Raw genomic sequence first — 22732 nt, forward strand, 5'->3', positions numbered from 1 at the left:
CTAACTTGTGGTCTGATATCCGATCGTATCTCTGAGTGCTATAGTTCTGTAAGCTACTGGAAGAAAAACCTAAATCCTGAATAGACTGCCCCTGCCGGACTTCTGCGTGTAGGTGAGATAATTGTCTCGGTAAGGCCGAACACGAAAAGCATGTGCGACACGCCCTCTGAACTTTTAACGTCCCATGTTCCAGTAGCCATTCTATCTAAATTACAGAAATGTTATAGCACTTCGTAATCCTAGAAAATTTGTAAAAGTAACACAGAATACACACATTACTGAGAATAATTACAACAAAAATGCTATGATCAATTGTACGTAACAGTGTAGAAAGCATACACCATCGGAAACAAAGGAATTTCATAAGGTTGAGAAGAAACAATGTTATCTCTTATTATAATAAAAATATATTAATCATTAAGGCCAGCACAGTTTTTTCAGTGAAGACTGCAGTCTAGGCATGTTCGTTTTAAAATTCTGAGTATTGGAAAGTTTTCTTTCCAGTCAATAATAAGACTGGGATGAAGGGGTTAAAAAACGAAAAAAAAAAACATGTTTCAGAGTGGAAAACCAACACGTGCAGTTCCCTTACAAGACAAACAACGCTGCAGCGTGCAAAAGCCCAATGGCGCTACACGATCACTAACCAAGCGCGCAGCAGCTCGCTGACATACATACCCAACAATTCTAGAGAAAGAAATTTTGAACAGAAAATAGTTTATGAAAGCAATTTGTCGTATATCGTAAGCTTTCATATAAGAACAATCAATATATCCGCTGATCTCCTGGTCGGCAGGGATGCATTGTTTTTTCGTTTTAGCTGTAGACGGTCTTGCTGTCGTCGAAAGCGTTCCCCATTGGTAGCTGCTCGATGCGAGCAGCTAACCGTATGCTCCCGCGTTCACTAACTGCTAAGAGAATATGCTACAGAGAGGGTGCTTTTGAAAATTTGCCCTAAATATTAAATTCCTCGGCCACGTGAAGTTTGCATATACGGGCCTTACATGTTCTCAGAGATAAGGCATAGTATGACATAGGGGTTTAGCATTCCAAAGCTATCTGTTAGCTGTGATAGCCACTGTAGCCGAGGGGTCTGGATTAATCTCACCACCCTATATTGACGGACGGGGATGCGGAATGACAGTCATTGCCACCTCTTTGCCCAGTAAAAGAACAATATCACCGGGGGTTCCTTTCTTTCTTTTGAGGCAGCAGGAGACCACAGCTGCCATGTAGGCAAGCAATCGCACCACAAAGAAGGCGGCGTGCACTTGTCCGCAGGCGGTGAGGGCGAGGCAGCTCCAGGGGAAGCGTGCTCTGGCGGCCGCCCATGGAAGCACTGGTGGGGACGACGGAGTGCCCGGCTGCGCGGGGAGCGAGAACAGCGCCATCGACAGCAGCAGCACCAGCATCTCGGGCGTCACCTGGCTGCGGGAAACGGAAAAAAAAATGGCTGTGGTTTAGCTCTGGTTAAACCAGAAGTATTGTTAAAGCAACATCTGCGCGCAGCCGCAAATTAAGGCGAAAGCGTTTAATTCCTCTTACAGCAGCCGTGTCGGCAAATTTGTCCTCGTTTCTGCCTAACTACCAAAAAAAACTGTGTCGAGGCAGGGAATCGAATAAGGGCCTCAGGCATTTGAAGTGGAGACGCTACCACTCCGCAACGAAAGCTCAAGGTTTGAGCATGAATAAAGGCGCATCTATTGAATGCATGGGTTTCATAAAATAAAAGAAATAAAAAAAATAAAAATAAGAAAGGAAACAAATCTACCCCATCACCCCACTTACCTGTAAGCACGATTTAGGCGTCCACTGACCCAGGGAGCCATTATGCGCACTTCCTTTCCTTAAAATGATCGGAGTGTAAAACGTTGTCAACGCCATGAACACAATGAACGCCGACGGCCCATTGCTTCAGTGCCGCGCTTCTGGCACAAGGTTGTCAATGCCAAGGCATGCAGCGCATATCTGTCACTACCGCCACTTAGCTTAAAGCATGGTAGAGGTGTACACTATTTCAAGAGGGCAGTTAGGCGCCTTCCCTCTGGTTATTGTGTCCACCGAGATGTGGACAACTCGCCCTCACCTCACGCAACGTATATCCTGGCATGGCTGAGCTAAGCCACTGCGAATTTATATACACCGCAAACCACGCAGATGGCGATGCGCAATCGTATGCGCATCAGAGAGAGAGAGAGGGAGACTGTCGGCGAGGCGATAGAGAGGGCGCGGCCCCGGGGCGCCAGCTGTGCGCCGTGTGACGTCACCAGCTCCTCGCGCATGCGCAACTTGGCCTTTCCAGAGCTCCGCGAAATGGCTCGGCGACTAGCATGGTGTAGCTTTCGCAACAAAAGAAGAATAGCGAAGAAAGCGTGACTAATTGGGATTACATTGCGAGCAAAATGGAGTAAAATTTCTACACAGCTTAGTCGTTCCAGAACTAACAGCGCTGCCGCCATCATCATCATCATAGAAACTTTATTTTATGCAGAGGAGTTTGGGGCTCACGGACCCCTGGGTCCCGCACGGCCTCACTGCACTCAAACGTTCATGTTCCTGCGGACCATGACGCCGGCAGCCCGGCTGGTTGCGATGGCCTGTTTGGCCGGGTCCGCGGAGCGCAGCAGGGTCTCCCATGCCTCCCAAGTGGTGAGGTGATCCAGGCCCCGCGGGGGAGAGTCCGCCGGGCAGAGGAAGAGGATGTGGGAACGGGTAGCAGAGGGATCCTGACAGAGGGTACAGGAAGGGCTAGTGGAGTGATATCTGGATTTTCAGATAAGGGGACGGGACGGTGCGCGTCTGGAGGCGTCGCCAGAGCGTCTGGTGGTAGTTGTCTAGGGCGGGGTGGGGTTGAGGGTAGAGCAGGCGCGCGGCCCGAAAGGCCTGTGTCAGATCGCTGAAGGAGTAGATGCGATACCGCGTAAATCCCAGATCGGAGGCCGACAGCGCCCGGTTTAAAGAACCTCGGGCTAACGCATAGGCGGCCTCATTACTGGGGTTCCCGGAGTGCGCAGGCACCCATATCAGCTCCAAATGGCGGGGCTGGTGGGTGGCAGGCGAGCTCAGTATGCTAAACGCAGGGACGTGAACTCGCCCGCGCGCGAAATTTAGTATCGAGGTTTTGGAGTCCGATATTATGTTGCGTGCTTCCGTGTGTGCAAGCGCGTAGGCGATGGCTGCGTCCTCGGCTGCCTCCGAGGAGGTGACCGAGGGGAGGGGGACAGTAGCAAGAGGCTGTAGGGAGGAGTTGGCGACGACCACCGCCGCCTCCTCACCCGTGCATGCGGCGTCCACCCATACGGCATTCGATTCGGAGCCGTAGTATTTGTGGAGCACCTTTGCTCTGGCTCGGCGGCGTGACTCATGATGCGGGGGGTGCATGCTTCGAGGGAGAGGTTTCATGAGAAGTTCTCGGTGGAGGGGCCGAGGGATGGGGAGGTGGGTAGGGTCCTTCCCTGTGATGCGAATGTTTAGAGACTCCAGGATATGGAGACAAGTGCATGTTTGGGTGATTCGCAAGTATTGCGCTTGGCGATGGGCTTCCACAAGCTCCCCAACTGTGTTGTGGAGGCCGCTAACTGGCAGTGCTAACTGGCAGGTCTAGGGCCGTCTTGAAAGCAGAAGGGTTGAAAATTGGGCGAGTTGGTACGAATTCATACTGGTGTGGCACCACAGGGACAGGGACAGAGACAGAGTGACAACAACACAAGTGCTCACTAACAACTGACAAAGTTTATTAAAAGCACAAAAAATATATAGACGAAACCTATGGTTACATGCACAATCATAACATGGTTACAAAGGTTACAGGCAAGAACACACGTTAAATCACAACGAATCTACCTGTTATCATGGTTTAGTGTTCTTTGAAGATAATAAACCTCGGCGTCAAGCAGTAGCAAGGATGGCAAACTCACGCATACATCTGCCGACTTCTTTATGCGGAAGGCCTCCATAATCTCCCGGGAAGTCTTATCTTTATGCTTCCAGAGAACGCGCGTTTCCTTGAACAATGGGGCACACTTGTGGCTTTTTACATGCTTAGCCAGGTGCGTCCCCGAACTCCCGTCAAGGGACCTGGCGTGCTCCTGGAGGCGTACATTCAGACAGCGTCCAGTCTGCCCCGTGTAGTGTCGACCGCATGTTAGGGGAATGGAATAGACCACACCGCAAGCACAGTCCACAAACGGGTTGGAGTGCTTCACCCCACAAGCGTTCCTTCTCTCCCGCGGTGCGTCACACCTCTCAATGGCGGCACATATGCGCCCTACCTTATTCTTGGCTGAAAACACCAAGTCCACCTCATAACGGCGAGCCACCTTTTTAAGGCTATGAGACACACCATGTATGTAAGGGATGCAGGCGAGCTTTTTCCTTCCCTCTGTGCTCTCTTTACGCGACCTAGTTCCCTTTGCAGTCTGTTTCTGTACCGTAAGGATCCGGTGCGACACCGAAGCCAGCACAGAGGCCGGGAACCCCGCGTTTTTTAGTCTGGCCACCTGATCAGCGAACGCTTTGTCCATCCGATGGAAACAGGACTTTGTGAAAGCCGAATTTAATGCATTCAACGCAATGCCATTCTTAATCAACTTCGAATGGCCGGAAGGAAAATTCAACAAGGGTTTCTTTGACCTTGGTGAAAACGACCAGCACACATGGTTGCCCTCGAAAAACAAGGAAAGGTCCAAAAACTGGATGCGTCCATTTTCGGGAGCTTCACACGCAAAATTCAGGCCACGTCCTCTTTCTTTGAACACCTTCAAAACATCGACCATTGGCCGGGTGGTGTCACGACAGTCCACAAAAACTATAAAATCGTCAACATAACGGCAAACTTTTGTCACCATTCCTTCCAAATCACGCTCCAGGCACCTATCAACCGCGCACAGAAAAATATCGCTCAGAACCGGAGCAACTCTTGACCCGATACAGATACCAGATTTTTGAATGTACACGTCATTGTTCCAGCCAATAGAAGTAGAGTCCAAATAAACAGCCAGAAGCTCAAGGAAACTATCGACCGAAATCCCGCACCTGGAAATAAAGGCAACTTCATCGTTCTGTTGCGTTATACAATCCTCGACACATTTTAAAAGTTGCACATGCGGAAGCGAGTAAAATAAGTCTTCAACATCAATACTGAACGCTGAACCACCACGCGGATTATTATGCTTCAAAAACTCAACTACCGTTCCAGAACTGGAGATCAGGAAAGGATCCGCAATGTCCAACGACTTCAGGTGCCTCTGCAGAAAGCCTGACACTTCATGCTGCCAAGTATCGCGTTCTGACACGATAACCCGGAAGGGGTCTTCCGGCTTATGCGTTTTTGCAGTAAAGAAAACACTGAGCTTACTCTCTGGCGCCCCATTAACGGCCGAGGCTAAACGCCCAAGGTTGCGATGACCAAGCAATTTCAGCGCCCTCTTCTTCACAGCAGAGGGTTTTACAGAGAGTCGAGTGAAACATTTTTCCACCGCCTTGCCGGACTTCTCAAAAAACAGCCCTTTGGGGATAACCACAAAAAAACCTTCTTTGTCCGAGGTCATGGCTCCTAAATTGTTCGTCGAGAAATAAGTCACCAACGAACGTAACCTATCAGGAGTTCTTGGCCTACCTTGTGGCTTGGATACAAGCAGTGCGTAACATGACATCCAAGGCGGCCGTGTCCTCTCTGGTGAGTCGAAGATAGGGAACTGTATATAAGAAACGGCTGATGACGAAGGCATGAATGAGACGATATAGGTCGTGCTCCTTCATGCCTCTGTGGTGGCACGGAACTCTGCGGATGAGGTGCGATATCGCGGCAGTCACCTGCTTGAGCCTCTAATTCCTTCTTGACCATTTCTTCTTGATTTAGACTAGGATTTCATGAACCTGCGATTGCTCTCAACCCACTCTGCCCTCTTCCTTTTAACATGACACATTGCCTCGAATCTGTAATGTTTGTTTGTTCTCGCTCAAAGCTGCCGGCACGCCGCTTTATCGCTTTGTTGTGATGTAAGAGTCGAGCAGAGCAATCTCAATTGATAGCAACCAGACGGACCTGACTCTGTTCTTTCAAAAATGCTGTGGTTACTTTGCATGCCGTATCTCCAGTGCTCTTTATCAGCTTTAAGCTTAGCCCGGCAAAGAGCTGCGGCATTCTGCTCGACGAACGCCGAACATTCTTACGTTTAAAGTTATTCAGTTCTTTTTGGGTGCGGGTCAGCCCAATAAAGAGTTCGTTTGGAAGCCTTTTCGCTGACTTCCTGCTCACCGGACTGCTGTCAGCACTACGTAAAAATATACTTACTTTCTTCACGAATTAACAGCTCGTCAGAAGTAGCTACTCAGTTCTTTAGTCCCATTTCACCATTTTTGGTGCCAGGTGGACGATATATTCCGTAGCATACGTTAACAGACAGCACAGTTTGAAAGAGCTCCCTTCGAGGACTGTCCTTTGATGTTTTAGTTGCGCGAAAACAGAGGAGATCGTAAGCCAACAAGAACTATTCTTACGCCCTAATCATTCACTGGACAGGAGGCGCAATCCCCTGACATGTGGTTGTAAAACCTCGGATCTTAAACAATTTCCTCCCCGAACACAATAACGGCCACGAACTACAAGGGCGAGCTGGGCTAGTTCGAAAGCGTTTGTAGGAGGCATTGAAGGATACAAAGACAAAATCCAAGAAACAATTGCTGAGGCTCAGCTTGGCTAAGCCTGGGGAATGCGAAGCATATTAGTGGCTAGGCTTGGTAATACATGGCTTTCCTTGGTTGAATACTTGGCCATTTTAATACAACAACTAGAAGCCTTCGTCGTGAGGGAAGACAACGGCATGGCTACAGCGGAACGCCGACTAACCCCGAGACGCGCGTTGGGTGAGCGCCTGGATTGCCACGGAAGCCGCGTCTGCCTGCCCGGTGGAGCGAGCGTTTCACCTACACCGAGTGTGAATGCGCGTTCGAAATGCGCGGGAATGCGCGGGTGTGACGGCTAGGGGTCCCACGGCGACGGCGCGAGGTGGAGGCCGGCTCTCTCATCCGATGTCACGTGGTGTGACGTCACGGTGTCACTGGCGTGACGGCTAGGGGTCCCACGGCGACGGCGCGAGGTGGAGGCCGGCTCTCTCATCCGATGTCACGTGGTGTGACGTCACAGTGTCACGTGGTGTGACGTCACGGTGTCACGTGGGGGTCCCACGGCGACGGCGTGAGTGGTAGCTCTAGCAATATGCTTCGCATAAAAGAAATGCATGCCTTGTATGAGACCTCCGTGGCTTGTGTTGTGGAGAGTTAAACGTTCATTTGCCTTCGTGGTGAATAAATCAGTTGGAATTTGCGCCTGTCCCGTCTAGCTTTCTGTGTGTTGTCTGTTTCGGTGCTGTACCCTTTTCTGGAAACATAGCCTTAACCCCTTCATGCACTACCTCCCTCTCCCCCCCGCCTTTCGCATCACCGCTTTCCTTCTTTCAACCTCCTGCTCCCCTCCCTGCATACTTAAAGACGCTAACTACTGCCCCCTAGTCAGCCCTGAAAAAAAAGAAAGCCGAGCCGGAACGAAACGTTGGGTTTTAAATTAAATTTGAAATTTTTGTTAGGAGATGTGTCAGTGCTAATATTAAACTTTTACTACACTGCAGAGCACCAGATGGTTGGCGACGTTGTTGTCCTTGCCAGTGTTCCCAAAGATTCCAGTATTATTATTATCCCGGCATTCAGTTCCACACACCCACAAAGAGGGATCGGACAAGATTTGGGAGGCTTAGGAAGCTTAACTGGCAGTACACTGTTTTGTACAGAACAGTAAAAGGTATACGCTAAGCCAGTGGATTCGACGAAGGGTGTATAGTTAGTTTAATATATTTTTCTTTTAAACTTCTTCCAAATGTTCTAGGATATTGTGTTCTACTTCGTTCCACGTCCAACTAAGCATAATTTGCTCTAAATAATACGGTCGGGACGGACGCCGAGTCCTCGAATGTAGACGTTCACAGCATTACTCAGGCCGCATTAGTTGACGTTTCGTTTCCCCCACCTTTAGCCCTCTCTTATATGCTGGGCACACCAACGGTAGAGGACCAATGAAATAAACACGTCTCATACTACAGCCTTTGTATTGAACAGGTATTAACTACGTGATTAACTTTCCACAACTGTGGCTAACCTCTTGGTGAAGAGAAAACTCCAGGTACTCTTGGGGATCGCCGCGATGACCAGCGCCATGACGGCCACCGCCAATGCAGACAGTTCCCGGAAGCTGCGTAAAGAAAGCAGGGATGTGAACTTCTATGGTCACTTCCTTCTGTAGTGATTCTTATTTTGCTCGCATCAAAAGACTAAATGGAGTGCTCTTCGTGCCTGTCAAGTGCAGGGCTACCACTTCGTCCGAGTAAAGTCGCCGTGTGATTCAGTGCTCATGGCGCTTGGATGGTACCTCGGAAGACACGGGTTCGATCCCGTGAAAATCATCTGGCCCGTCTTGCACGTAACGTCCGTAAACGCATGGCCCGGCTGGCCCGTAAAACGTCTGGTTCGATCCCGTGCAAAATGTGTAAGACGTCTGGCTACCAATACATACAGCATTAGTACAAAACCGTAGCACTATTAGATGGAGTTATACAAGTATTTACACTACAGTCTTATAAAGCAGTACAAGGACACTGAAACAAATTCGAACCTTAAGGAACAAGAAAAAACAGATATCGCCAATCATACTAAAAGAAATGGACAGAAAGACACGAGGGCAAATACGCAAAGGTAAAAAAAAATTAACTAGAAACCAAATGCAAGAAGTAACGAATGCACAGTGAAGTAATTCACAGTACTGAAAGCTTGCCACTTGATTAGTTCACAGCCAAAGAGAAGCCGCCGAGAGAAAATGTGATTCGGACCACGCTAAACATGAATCAATGTTAACGAGGCACCACAAGAGTGAGGACGGAGAGGTAGAAAGGCAGAACAGGTGCTCATAGGGAGGTTATAGGATCCAAATTCCTAGAAATAATCTTAAAGTATTCAAAAAAGCCCGTTGTACAAGAAGTAAATTGTAAAAGGATGGTAAACTGCGTTTTGGTGCCGATCCATGTTTAACGAGGATCCATAAGGACGAGGATGGAGACGTACAAAGACGGAGACGTAGAATGGCGTAGAAAGCACCTGTTTTGTCTTTCTACGTCTCCGTCGTCGTCGTTGTGTTTCCTCATTAACATGGATCCTTAACAACCCGCGAAGTTTTCCACACTTGTGCAAAACGTGAATCGTCACATGCTTATTCGACATTCGCGCTGTTCAGATTTGATCCCAGGGCAAAAACGCAAAAAAAAACTGGCTGTTGCTTAGCTTGGTTAAGCCTGGTAATTGCGAAGCAATACGATAGGTTCCGCTGCATATTGAGCACGCCGCTTGGAAAGTCGTTCTTCCCGTTCTTCTGCCGTCTCCGTAGCTCTTTGATGCTTCCTCTTTGCATTCTGCCGAAGTGTCTTGCTTGCTTGAGGCGGCATCTGACAGGCTTGACGAGAGGAGCGAACCGGCGTTGGTGCCTACCAGCCTCGCGCTGCGACGGCGCGAGATGGGGCCCCGTTTTTTTTATTTTTACACAGATAGTATGACGTCACTCCGCACGCGGCGCCCCTGGTGAGAGGAGCGGGAGTTAGGCCGCCGTTGGTGCCTACCAGCCTCGCGCTGCGACGGCACGAGATGGGGCCCCGTTTTTACACAGATGGTGTGACGTCATGACAAAGGTCATGCCAAAGGTCAAGTGGTGCCTACCACCGCCTCACGTTGGAAGGGGCTGAGGTGGTAGCTAAAGTAGTATTGCTTCGCAATAAAAAGATTCTACTCACGTCCAGCCTCCGTGCAGAGAGAGCCTGTTCTCAAAGACAGCGGCAGGCAGTCGCCGTTCCTCTTGGCGCACTTTGGCCCTGGATAAAAGAGAGCCAACTTGGAGTCGGAAGATGGAGGCAAAGGTGCGCTGTGTAGGCGCAGCAAGACATTTTGTAACGAAACATCTAATCATTGCGACATTACACTTTAATCATCTCTCTAGGGAAGGATTTCATTTAGACAGCTCTGGTTTAGAGCAACAGCATAACAATCAAGTGAGTCCAGGCTGCAAATTGAGCACGCAAAGCTCTGCGAAGTGTATGTGGAAACAAAAAAAGTACAAACAAAAGATTACACAGTGTAATAAGCCCCGTTTGCGTTATCGAATATGAGTTGCGTTCGCCATCGTTAGTCAGTATGCGTTAGCGAGCGGATGCCATGGGACCTTGAGAGACGGCTTCCTAGCAAATTGTTCCTAGCACGGCGATTGAACGCATGATACTGCCGGCCTAAAACAATCTTGCAATCAAAGCGTGCCGACCTAAAACGTTCTTGCAATCAAAAGGAATCAAGAAATACAGACTCAAGTTCTTGATTTCACTTTGTGTATTGAATTAGTGGCACTGTTTTATTTATTTCGAGAAATCTATTTGCACGCACCCTCATAAATTTAAGTTTGAAGTTGCCTACCGTATGGTGCCGATTTTGCTGAGGAGGTAGCAGCCCAGATAAAAGGAACAGAGGATCAGGGTCGGCATGGAGTAGAACATGAACGTGAAGCTTCCAAGGACGTGGTACTCTGGATACTCCCTGCGTGCCATATTAGGGCTTAAAGACTAAACAAGACAGAAATAAAAGATAATCGAAGAAAAAACAACTATGCTTGTTCGCCGTGTACAATTTTTGTACGGCCAACATCCAGATGCTTCTTTTCACGCAGTACTGTCGCGCACAGTCCTCCATGGAGTAGTTGGGCTGGAAAGTTTTCCTTCCGACAGGCTGCTTCGTTAATTTAGCAAGGGGTGCTTTGACCTCTCTCTTAGGGTGGGAAAAAAATTAGGTGATCGGTGGGCCGATCCGATGGAAATGTGGAGCAATAGACTTATTCCCTTCGCATCTTGACACGATACAGCACACAATTTCTTCACATCCACTTTTATTAGACCCATGCACTTTTTTGTACCTCTTTACACTTGACTTCCTTGCTCACTCGACACTCTCATGTCCATCAATCATGGACAAAATAATTTTTGAACGGCGAAGAGCTTATGAACGCAATTGTTTCATATATTGTAAGAATTCACTATAGGAATCATTATATCTGGAGATCTCCCATCCACAGGCTTGCAATTTTTTGCTAATAATCTTTTTTCTATTGTCAAAAACGTTCTGCATTGTTTTTCTATGGCAGTCTTAACCGCTTCATGTGAGCGATGGAAAAAGTTCAAAGGAAATATCGTACAGACTTACGGGAATATGTAGTCCATAAGACAAGGAGAATTATATAGAAATCCATATCTTGTCTCTGCGGTGTCCATAAGCATTCCACATAATGTCTATATGATTTTTATATGGTATACGTGACGTCCAATAGAGACCATGAGATTCCATACGTGCTTCCATATATTATACCTACTCCATATGCTCCATACCAAATCCATAAAGTTTCTTATCGAGTCATATGAAATTATGGAACTCGTCACAAAAAAAACTTTCAGTAGCGTGCGCATTCGTCCACCCGCGTCAACATCTCTGACGTCCGCGGCAGCCACCGTTCGGTTTTTTTCCTGTAGTAGCCAGCTTCCAGTTTTTGCCACCTCTCCTCTGAAAATGAAGAAAGAGGTTTTTCTCTCTCCACTTTGACACTTTTAGCTCATGACAGGTGTCAGGTGTTTCACGCAGGCTTCAGAATACGCCTGAGGACGGACAGTTTTTTTCCGATATTGGGGTCCTATGCTATCGTATAGACCGGGCTACCATTAAGGACGCTTCGAATCCCACCGCTTGTTAGTAGCTGAACTATGCCTTGCTTTAATGTTGCTCATCAATAAGGCGCTTAAGCGGCAGCAATGGCGCATCTTTGTCGCGCGGAACGGTGCTGTTGTAGAGGGCGCTGTCATGAAGCTTGATCACCCGATCGCGTGACCTTTGTTGGAGAGTTCACAAGCAGACAGTTTGTCGACTGTATACTTTATGAGAGAAGCCAACAGCCAGAGAAACCAAGGGGCACGCGGCATTTTTTTTATTTATTTATTTATTTTGTGGTGTTGATCAATTTAGAATATTACAGACTATGTCATCGCTTAAAGCTAATTGATTAGGAAAGCAGAAGAAAAAACAACCACATGCCACCGGTGGGATCCGAACCCACGACCTCCGAATTACGCGTCCGGTGCTCTACCTCTGAGCTACGGCGACGGCTGTCAAATCTTCTACTTTCGGGGGTATTTATGTTTACAAATAACCTAACCTTGAGAGTGTTCATCAGCGCCACCCACGTTCATAAGCGGCGGACGTAGAACGTCCTGAGTTACCGCTGGTGTGACGTAGAACGCCATCGAACGGCGAGGGTGGAAGCTGTGTGAGAACCCTCTTATGCTTCCTATGGCGTCAAGGCTGCCAGAACCGAGGCCCTCGCTAAGCAATTAAGAAAAACAAGGGAAGGGGAATGAGGGGCTCGTTATAAATATGAGAGAAGCCAACAGCCAGAGAAACCAAGGGGCACGGGGCATTTTTTTTAAATTTATTTATTTATTTAGTGGTGTTGATCAATTTAGAATATTACAGACTATGTCATCGCTTAAAGGTAATTGATTAGGAAAGCAGAAGAAAAAACAACCACATGCCGCCGGTGGGATCCGAACCCACGACCTCCGAATTACGCGTCCGGTGCTCTACCTCTGAGCTACGGCGACGGCTGTCAAATCTACTTTCGGGGGTATTTATGTTTACAAATAACCTAACCTTGAGAGTGTTCATCAGCGCCACCCACGTTCATAGGCGGCGGACGTAGAACGTCCTGAGATACCGCTGGTGTGACGTAGAACGCCATCGAACGGCGAGGGTGGAAGCTGTGTGAGAACCATCTTATGCTTCCTATGGCGTCAAGGCTGCCAGAATTGAGGCCCTCGCTAAGCAATTAAGCAAACAAGGGAAGGGGTATGAGGGGCTCGTTGTAAATATGAGAGGAGCCAACAGCCAGAGAAACCAAATGGCACGGGGCATTTTTTTTAATTTATTTATTTATTGGTGTTGATCAATTTAGAATATTACAGACTATGTCATCGCTTAAAGCTAATTGATTAGGAAAGCAGAAGAAAAAAACAACCACATGCCGCCGGTGGGATTTGAACCCACGACCTCCGAATTACGCGTCCGGTGCTCTACCGCTGAGCTACGGCGACGGCTGTGAAACCTTCTGCTTTCGGGGGTATTTATGTTTGCAAATAACCTAACCTTGAGCGTGTTCACCAGCGCCACCCACGTTCTTAAGCGGCGGACGTAGCACGTCCTTAGTTACCGCTGATGTGACGTATAACGTCATCGAATGGCGAGGGCGGAAGCTGTGTGAGAACCCTCTTATGCTTCCTAAGGCATCAAGGCTGCCGGAACCGAGGCCCTCGTTAAGCAATTAAGCAGACAAGGAAACGGGAATCAGGGGCTCGTCACAAATATGAGAGAAGCCAACAGCCACACAAACCAAGGGGCACAGGGGATTTTTAATTAGTTTATTTTATTTTGCGGTGTTGATGAATTTATAATATTATTAAATATGTTATCGCTTAAAGGTAATTGTTTAGAAAAGCAGAAGAAAAAACAACCACATGCCGCCGGTGGGATCCGAACCCACGACCTCCGAATTACGCGTCCGGTGCTCTGCCGCTGAGCTACTGCGACGGCTGTCAAACCTTCTGCTTTCGGGGGTATTTATGTTTACAAATAACCTAGCCTTGAGAGTGTTCACGAGCGCCACCCACGTTCTTAAGCGGCGGAGGTCGTGGGTTCGGATAGGAGGTCGTGGGTTCGGATTCGGTTCGGTTCGTGGGTTCGTGGTTCGTGGGTTCGGTTCGGACTCGTGGGTTCGGATCCCACCGCCGGCATGTGGTTGTTTTTTCTTCTGCTTTTCTAATCAATTACCTTTAAGCGATAACATACTTAATAATATTATAAATTCATCAACACCACAAAATAAAATTAATCAATTAAAAATCCCCTGTGCCCCTTGGTTTTTGTGGCTGTTGGCTTCTCTCATATTTATAACGAGCCCCTCATTCCCCTTTCCTTGTCTGCTTAATTGCTTAACGAGGGCCTCGGTTCTGGCAGCGTTGATGCCTTAGGAAGCATAAGGGGGTTCTCACACAGCTTCCGCCCTCGCCATTCGATGACATTCTACGTCACATCAGCGGTAACTCAGGACGTGCTACTCCGCCGCTTAAGGACGTGGGTGGCGCTGGTGAACACTCTCAAGGTTAGGTTATTTGTAAACATAAATACCCCCGAAAGCAGAAGGTTTGACAGCCGTCGCCGGAGCTCAGCGGTAGAGCACCGGACGCGTAATTCGGAGGTCGTGGGTTCGGATCCCACCGGCGGCATGTGCTTGTTTTTTCTTCTGCTTTTCTAATCGATTACCTTTAAGCGATAACATATTTAATAATATTATAAATTCATCAACACCACAAAATAAAATAAACTAATTAAAAATCCCCTGTGCCCCTTGGTTTGTGTGGCTGTTGGCTTCTCTCATATTTGTGACGAGCCCCTCATTCCCGTTTCCTTGTCTGCTTATATATCAGACCGACAATCAGACCGACAAAGAAATAAAGATACAAACAGACAGACACTACAGGACAAAATGCCTGCGGTTATACGTGATAGTGCACTGAAAACGCTGGCACTCACTTGATTCCCCACTAACGCAGTTTATGGCCACTGAAAAACACGGTAGCCGTGCCTAGCTTCAGAGAAAAAGCTTGGTGCCACCGTAATTAAATACAAAGTAATTCTAAGAGCAAGCTACCTGAATTCGAACCTTACCTCCGAAATGTCTCTGACACCACCTTCAAGATTTGTCATCCATGCAAAAGTAATCTCAGCATTTTTCACTCGCACTCCTATACCTGCAAGATGAACATGATGTGTTTTCAAGCGGTCGGTATGTTTGCTACCTGCATAGAGGCATCTGTCACCTTCGCTGCGCTCAGTGGTTCACTCGGCAGCGCGGCTTCACTCATGTGCGCACTGGTTATTATAAACGAAGCTCACATGAACTAGACTGCGCCTTATATATATTATAGTAAATCGCAGGTTTCCGCAGTTCCACACTATTTCATATGCATATTTGTACACGAAATACTCAGACATCTAGGCCTTCTGAATTCCACTTTTTTCGTAGATCTCACACACATGCAGCTAGAGGGCGTGTCTACCAGTATGGCAACTTTTCGCCCATTTAATAAGCTTCACTGTAATGTTATACAGCTTGTATTTCACAGCTCTCCATCGAGGGCGCCCCCTCACCTTCCCAGGAAGGCCAGCAGGTCGCTGTACGCCGGCGAGTGGAGCTGCGCCGTCGAAGCCAGAGTGGAGCCGTAGATGACCGCCATCAGGAGGCAGCGACGCAGCTTCTGGCGGTACTTGCTGCAGCGCCCCCAATGCATAGAAACACAGAAAACGGAAAAATGAAGGGCGACAATGGTTAGACGGTGAGAGATTGCCGTATTTAATCGCATAATGAATGCACTGTTCTCCAAAAAACAAAAATCTGTGAAAATTTGAACGGTGCATTCACTTCTTGGACTAAAAGGTTCAGAAAAGAAAAGATTTCAAGCGGTAAAAACGACCACACAAGTAGGGTGCTGAAACGAACACTTCATTTGATACGACTCTGTTCTCTCCTCGCCATCACCAGTGCCTCAAACAGGCTGGCCCTCCAGGGTCTGGCACACCATTTGTAAGAGAGGAACCCACTGTGTGGGCCACTCCCGCAGGCCATAAGGGGGGCTCTGCCTCCCACCTGTAATTTGTCATGGCCAATAAAGTTTACACCACCACCACCCCTCCTAAATAGAACAAGAAACACTATCCAGAATGTTTCCGCGTTCGGGAAAATTCAGGGGCACTTTGACTGTCTAATGTGCGTAGAGGCGAAAGCGTTTCCCGCACCACTTTGACTGCTTCAGTGGCACTGGTGGCGTCACCTATAATTGAATACTAATTACTAAGTGATGAGAAATCACTAATTCACGGTTGATTACTGATTAATGCCTGAATACTAATTAACTGCTAATTAATGACGCTTAACCTTCGCCTTTAGGAGTGGAACGCGACAGGGTGTTGTAGCGCTGCCATGGAGTCCACGAAACGCCACCACCTGTTCGGCGCGATGCCTTGCCCTTTGAACGCAACGCTTTTTGAGGAAAGGAAATGGCGCAGTAATTGTGTGTCATCTCGGTGGACACCTTAACCGCACCGTAGAGGAAGGGAGGAAGTGGGAGTGAAAGAAGACAAAGAGGGCCCGTAATGAAGAAAATGAAAATTGTGTTTGAGGAAAGGAAATTACGCAGTAACTATCTCACATATCTCGGTGGACACCCGTCAAAATTCAGGGGACACTTTTTTGACCTAAAGTGTGGTCACTGATGTGTGGTTAAGATGTTAAGCTTCGCCTCTAAGAGTGAAACGCGACAGCGTCTTGCAATGCTGCCAGAGAGTCCATAGAACGCCATCGCCCATTCGGTTCTACGCCTCGCTCGTCGGTAAATTGGTTTTTGAGAAAAGGAAATGTATATGTCTCTCATATCATGGTGGACACCTAAACCTCGCCGGAAGGGAAGGCAGGAGGATGAGAGTGAGCGAAGACATCATATTCACTAGAGAGAGAGAAACAACTTTATTGCCATAGATTGCCGGGATTTAGGGCAGGTGGGCTTGGTGTGGCCCCCAGGTGGGGGCGACTTCCTGGGCCCACGAAATGAGTGCCAGATGGATGCTCTTGTCTGGCCTTCTGAGGAGTTGGTTCCATCCGTCTTCGGAGGGAGCTGGCAGTAAGGTTCGAGGGGGCGGATTTCCCGCGCAACCCCAGAGGATGTGAGCCTGGGTGGCGATTTCTCCCTGGTAACAATTTTGGCAGACGGGGTCGTATTCCCCGTCTGTGATGAGTGAAAGTCTAGAATGGCTAAGGATGGAGTGTGTCTGCAACCTGCGGAGCAAGGTGGCTTGCGCTCGATTCAAGTCGGGGTGTGGAGGCGGGAACTGGCGTCTCATCTCTCTGTAGAGGTTGGTAATTTCGGCAAAGGTCTGGGGAGCCTCGGCAAGAGCGTCTGGGTCCGTGGGGCCGGCCGCCCGGTTGGTTAGTCCTCGGGCTAGTCGGTCGACCCCTTCGTTTCCAGAGTTTCCCGCGTGGGCGGGTACCCAGACCAGATTGATCTTATGGTCGGGAGTGCAGCCGCGAAGGATGCGTGCAGCGGGGTGGCAGATAAAACCTGCCGAGTAATTTTGTATCGCTCTTTTGGAGTCGCTGAGGACTGTGCGCGTACGTGGGTCAGCGATGGCCAGCGCGATGGCGGTTTCTTCTGCCGCTGTCGGAGAGTGAGCTACTACTGTGGCGGCGGTGACGATAGTAGATTGTGGCGTGGTTGCACAAGCCACGTATGTGTTTGCACTTTGCCGTGCAGCATCTACGTATATTGCGTGTTCGTCGGCAAGGTATGTGGCGTCTAGTGCTTGGGCTTTCAGCTGACGGCGCGTATCATGGCGGCCAGGTAGCATGTTTTTGGGGATTGGTTTTATAACTAGGCGGCTATAGACCCCTACCGGAATGGGCGTCGTGGGTTGGACGTCGCCTATGGGGTTGATGTTGAGACGGTCAAGTATGAGCCGCCCGTGTTTAGTGCGTGAGAGGCGGTGGATTTGGGCGGTCTTGTGTTCCTCTATGAGTTCTGTGAGCGTGTTGTAGATGCCGAGTTGGAGGAGGTGCTGTGTGCTGGCGTACTGAGGTAGCCCCAGTGCCGCTTTGTACGCTGAACGTATAATGCTGTTCACAGCTTCCTCGTCCTTCCGGCGGAGGTGATAGTAGGGGTAGGAGTAGACTATCCTGCTAATGAGGAAAGCTTGCGTGAGCCGACAGATGTCATCCTCCTTCATACCTCTCCGGCGGGTGCTGATGCGGCGGATAAGGCCGTTGATCGGATTGGCTGTGGTGCGGAGGCGCTGAATGGCCTCCGAGTTTTGCGTGTTGTTCTGTATTAACATACCCAGAACGCGGATGGTGCGGACCGGAGGTATGGGATGGGTGTCGACTTGAAGCACAATAGGTTCTTGCGGGTCGGGTACGGGCAGGCGAGCTCGTCTGTCCCTGATGACTAGTAATTCGGACTTCGTGGAGGAGCATGTGAGCCCGTTCCCCTGTACAAAGGAGTGCACTTTATTGATTGCTGTTTGGAGGGAGTTTTGGATTTCCCCGTCAGAGCCAGAGTTGGTCCACAGGGTAATGTCATCGGCATATATTGAGTGTTTAATGTGAGGTATCTCTTCCAGGAGCGGAGGGAGGCCTCTCATTGTAGTGTTGAAAAGGAACGGAGATAGGAATGCTCCTTGTGGTGTTCCTCGGGTGCCTAGTGTGATCTTCTCGCTGTGGAGGTCTGCAATGTGAAGTTCTGCTGTGCGGTTATGAAGAAAGTCGGCGATGTAGTTGTAAGTGCGAGTGCCTACATTCATTTGTGAGAGGTTTGCCAGGATGGAAGCATGTGACACGTTGTCGAAAGCCTTGCTGACATCTAGGCTTAGGATGGTTCGTGTAGCTCGGATGGGTCTGGGATCGAGGATGTCGTGTTGGATTTGCCACATAATGTCTTGAGTGGAGAGGCCGGTCCTGAAACCGATCATAGTGGGGGGAAAAAGGTCCTTTTGGTCTACGTGAGTGTGGAGTCTATTGAGTATGACGTGTTCCATGACCTTTCCCAGGCAGGACGTGAGCGAGATGGGCCGAAGGTTGCCCAGCTCGAGTCGTTTGCCTGGCTTAGCTATGAAAATCACTTTGGCATGCTTCCAAGTGTCTGGAAGGCGACCCTCATGCCAGTGTTGGTTGAAGAGGTCCGTGAGTGCCTCGACGGACTGATCTTCGAGGTTACGAAGCATCTTGTTTGTGATGTGGTCGTCGCCAGCGGCCGCGGTGGTTTTAATCTGGCTGAGGGCGGCGCGTACTTCTCCTGCCGTGATGTCGGCGTCCATGTTGGTGTTCTGAGCATCCGTGTATCCTGAAGGAATGGGAATTTCAGTGGAAGTATTGATGTATTTGTCTTTCAGGGTAGCGAGGAGTTCCTCATTTGTTCCCTGAAAAGCGTGTATGACACGGGTGAGGTTCTTGTGAGATGTGGATTTGGTGTGAGTTGGGTCCAGTAGATGTCTGAGCAAGAACCACGAATTTTTGCATCCTAACTGGCCGTTAAGACGGTCGCAGGTTTGATGCCATTGCTCCTGACTCAGTTTGATGGAGTAAGCTTCGATCTCTCGCTCGAGGCGAACGAGACGGAGCTTGAGGGGTCGATTGTGTTTTTGGCGGAGCCAGCGAGCGCTAAGACTGCGCTGGGCCTCCCACATGTGTATGAGTTTGGCGTCGGGAGAGGGGCCATCCTCGTCCTGGGTAGTCGTGGAGGTGGCATTGGCGGTGTCTTCGAGCAGCGAGTTTGTCCATGTGTCCAGGTCGTCTATGGGGGCCGAAGTGCGTTTGGCGCGCACGTATCGGAAGGCGTCCCAGTTAGTGTGCCTGATTGTTCGGTTGGGGCCTTTGCTGTGTGTAGCCGTGAAGGTTGTGCTGAGAACATAGTGGTCGCTACCTATGTTCACGCCGAGGTTTTCCCAGCGTGCGTCTGGGATGTTGCGGGCGAAAGTGAGATCGGGGCAGCTGTCCTGTGAGACACTGTTTCCAATCCGAGTAGGCCTGTCGGGGTCTAGGAGTAGTGTCAGGCCCAGTGTTTGGGCTGTCTCCCACAATTTGGCTCCCTTACGACCGCATGCTTTGCGGGGGTAGCCCCACTCGGTATGCGGCGCGTTGAAGTCACCTAAGATGAGTAGCATCCCTGTTTGTGCAGTCGCGCAGGCCTTACGAACGAGGGTTGCCACTCGTGTGCTTTTGTCGCTAGGGGGGCTGTAGACGTTGAGGATGTGGAGCGGGGCTTGTGAGCGGCTGTTCGGTAGGACCTGTACGAAAGTATGCGGAACCTCGGGGTAACTGAGGTCTATATGATTAGCTGCTAAATTTCGCTGGACCAGGATGGCGGTGTTGGGCCAGTGGTCTGTTGTCGTTTGTTGGTTATATGCGGCGTAGCTGGTAAGTTTCGTGTCCGTGTAGGTTTCCTGAAGTGCGATGATGTGGGGGGTGTGCGGCTGGGCCTGCAGGGTGTGCTCCAAGGCTCGCCGCTTCGCCTTGAAGCCCCTGCAGTTCCATTGCGAAACTGTGAAGGGGGAGCTAGCCATCGCGTTTCCCATAGGGTTCGGGGCGCTGTGATAGCACGACGGGTGATTTAAGAATGCCGCCTGCACGTGAGCGCGCGGTTGCACTCTCCGACGTAGCGACCATAATGGGTGCTGGGTAGTTAGGAGGGGTTGTCGACTTTAAGGGGGTTGCTGATGTCGGGGGATTCGTGAGGGTATCGAGCCTGGCATGAAGGGTTTGGATGTTGGCTGCCATTGTGGCGCAGCTTTCTACTAGACGGTCAGTGGTGGGGGCACCCTCGAATTGGGCCATTCGCATATCAGCTGCCTCGAATTTGGCATCTATGTCTGCTTGTGAGGAGGGGGGAGGTGCTTTACGCTTCGTGCGCTTGGACTGCTCAGAGTCCATGCGTGGATCACCTACGGGGTCGGATGTGGGAGCGTGAGCCACCTGCTGCGGTTGCAATTTGGGGTTTGCCTGTGCTAATTCTAGGCTATGAATTTTAGCGTTTGCTTTGGCCAATTGTAGCTGTAGTTCCTTGACCATGTCTGCCAGCTCCCTTACCTGTGAATCTGGTGGAGAAGCGGTGACTTGTGCAGGAGTCTTCCATCCAACTTGTTTGGCTGCTTTGATCTCAGGCCGGCCTTGAGAGCTGGCCCGAGAGCTGCGTGAGGCGGATGTGGAACGGCTGCGACTGCTGCTGGAAGGGATGTCGCTGCCAAGCGGGGGGAAGGAGTCGTCCCGCAGTAGGTTGTGGTCGCCGCGTTTGCGGTCTCGGGACCGGGACTGGCGTCCGGGGTTTGCCGAGTTGGAGCCGGTATCGGTGTCAGTGACCGATGGGGAAGACTTGGGCCGAGTGGAGGACGTGAACCGGTATTTGCAGCTTCTGCTGCCTGTAGGGTGGGCACCTTTGCAGACGATGCATGAGGCTTGGCACGTGGGCGGTTGGCCAGCTGGAGGAGGGTCATGGGCTGCGCCACAGCGTCGGCTGGTTGGTTGTCGCGGGTGGGGGCACACATCCGCCGTGTGGCCTAGCTTCCGGCAGTTGAAGCATGCCTCCGGACGGCTTTTGTAGGGGAACACCTCAAAAGTGAAGCCGAGGTACCTCACGTAGCGGGGTAGCTTGGCATTAGCGATAGTCACCACGAAATGTCGTGTGCGGCCCATGCGGCGTGCGGCGACTACGGGGAGATCGGGGTTTCGAGCTTGGAGCTCAGCGAGAATCTCAGCGTCGGTCTCGTGATTGTAGGCTCTATATATGATTCCTCGCACGGAGTCATCGGGGGCTGGGGCGTACGTGGCTACCAGGATGGCGTTGGAGTCAATGGTTAAAGTTCGTATTTTAGCATACAGGAACGCCAGTTCTTTCTCCGGTGTGCTGATGGTGACAGTGTTGTTTGTGGGGTGGACGCGGACTTGGTCGGCGGTGATTGCAAGGCGGCCGTCGATCTTGGCGGCGTTGTAGATGGCCATGGCCAATTTGGCCGGGCCGACTGCGTTGAGGTCGACGGTGCCTTGCGGTCGGAAGACGATTTTGTAGTCCTCTGTAGGCAGGCGAGGAAGTGGTCGTCTCTTAGTTGGCGGTGGTGGACGGCCGCGGGGTCGTTGGTCTGACAGGCCAGTGGTGGCTGCGGGCGTTTGGGTGGTGGCCGGCGGCGTTGCCGGTGGTGGCGGGCGTCTGTAGCGGCGTTGCATTTCGAGTGCCGTCCAAATGCCATCGGCCAGCTCCGCGGCGGTAACATCCGTGCCGGTGACTGTGTACTGCATCTTTAAATGCAGGGAAGCGCCGTCGAGGCGAAGCGGACGTCGCCGCCGCAGGTGGGAGCAGAGCACGCACTAGGCGTGCTGAGCCGTTAGGCCTAGCTCCCGCGGTCGGGCGTGGCCGCAAATCGGCCGTAAAATTGAAGGCACTCGCCTGAAAGTGGTTAAAAGTCCCACAGGTGACGCCGGATCGGTGGCGGGCCGTCCTGTGAAAAATTGATGGCTGTAAATAGCCGGAAACTGGTGAAATCGCCGGAAAATCGCAGACCGCATATAAGATGCGTCCGCTCGCTCCGAGCGCAGTCGGCGTTCCTCATATTCACTAGACGCACCTTTGTTCATTCCAAACCATCGAGCTGGCATGGCGGCAATAAAGAAAAAAAAAGAGCTGGCATGGCGGAGTGGATAGCATGCTCGTCTTGCACGCCGAAGACCCGGGGTTCGATTCCCGAGCTCGACCAATTTCCCACTCGGTTTTATTTATTTATATGGCCTGACTAGAAAAGTTAATTAGGCTAATTTGGTAATTAAGCAAGTAAATTTCAGGTTCTTCTTCTTTCCTTGCACCAGAGGTGCCCCGCCAGAAACGGTTTATCTAACTTGAAGACTGAAGCGTTCCTTCGCACCAGGGGTGCCCCGTCAGAGACGCTCTCGCGATGAGTTGAGACGCAGGGGTTAGGCGAATACTTGAAGTTTGTGTACAGCTATTTACATTGCATATACAAGTTT

The 22732-nt window shown here is 50.2% G+C and overlaps 1 protein-coding gene and 1 non-coding gene across 2 annotated transcripts in view; both read right to left on the reverse strand.

Annotated features, from left to right (window-relative positions):
* LOC149327341 (solute carrier family 13 member 2-like) overlaps positions 1–22732 on the reverse strand; it is a 56916-nt gene that overhangs the window by 6568 nt on the left and 27616 nt on the right. The window contains exons 7-11 of the mRNA XM_089564849.1: positions 15328–15447; positions 10501–10620; positions 9831–9908; positions 8153–8245; positions 1251–1428 (exon numbers count right to left, since the gene is read on the reverse strand). Coding sequence (XP_089420975.1) covers positions 1251–1428; positions 8153–8245; positions 9831–9908; positions 10501–10620; positions 15328–15447 — 589 coding nt within the window. The remainder of the gene's footprint in view (positions 1–1250; positions 1429–8152; positions 8246–9830; positions 9909–10500; positions 10621–15327; positions 15448–22732) is intronic.
* TRNAT-CGU (transfer RNA threonine (anticodon CGU)) lies at positions 13143–13214 on the reverse strand. The gene has a single exon. It is a non-coding gene; the product is annotated as a tRNA-Thr (tRNA).

Source organism: Amblyomma mixtum, chromosome 10, assembly GCF_055824585.1.
Source record: "Amblyomma mixtum isolate Tamu chromosome 10, ASM5582458v1, whole genome shotgun sequence".
In the NCBI taxonomy this organism is placed as follows: Eukaryota; Metazoa; Arthropoda; class Arachnida; order Ixodida; family Ixodidae; genus Amblyomma; species Amblyomma mixtum.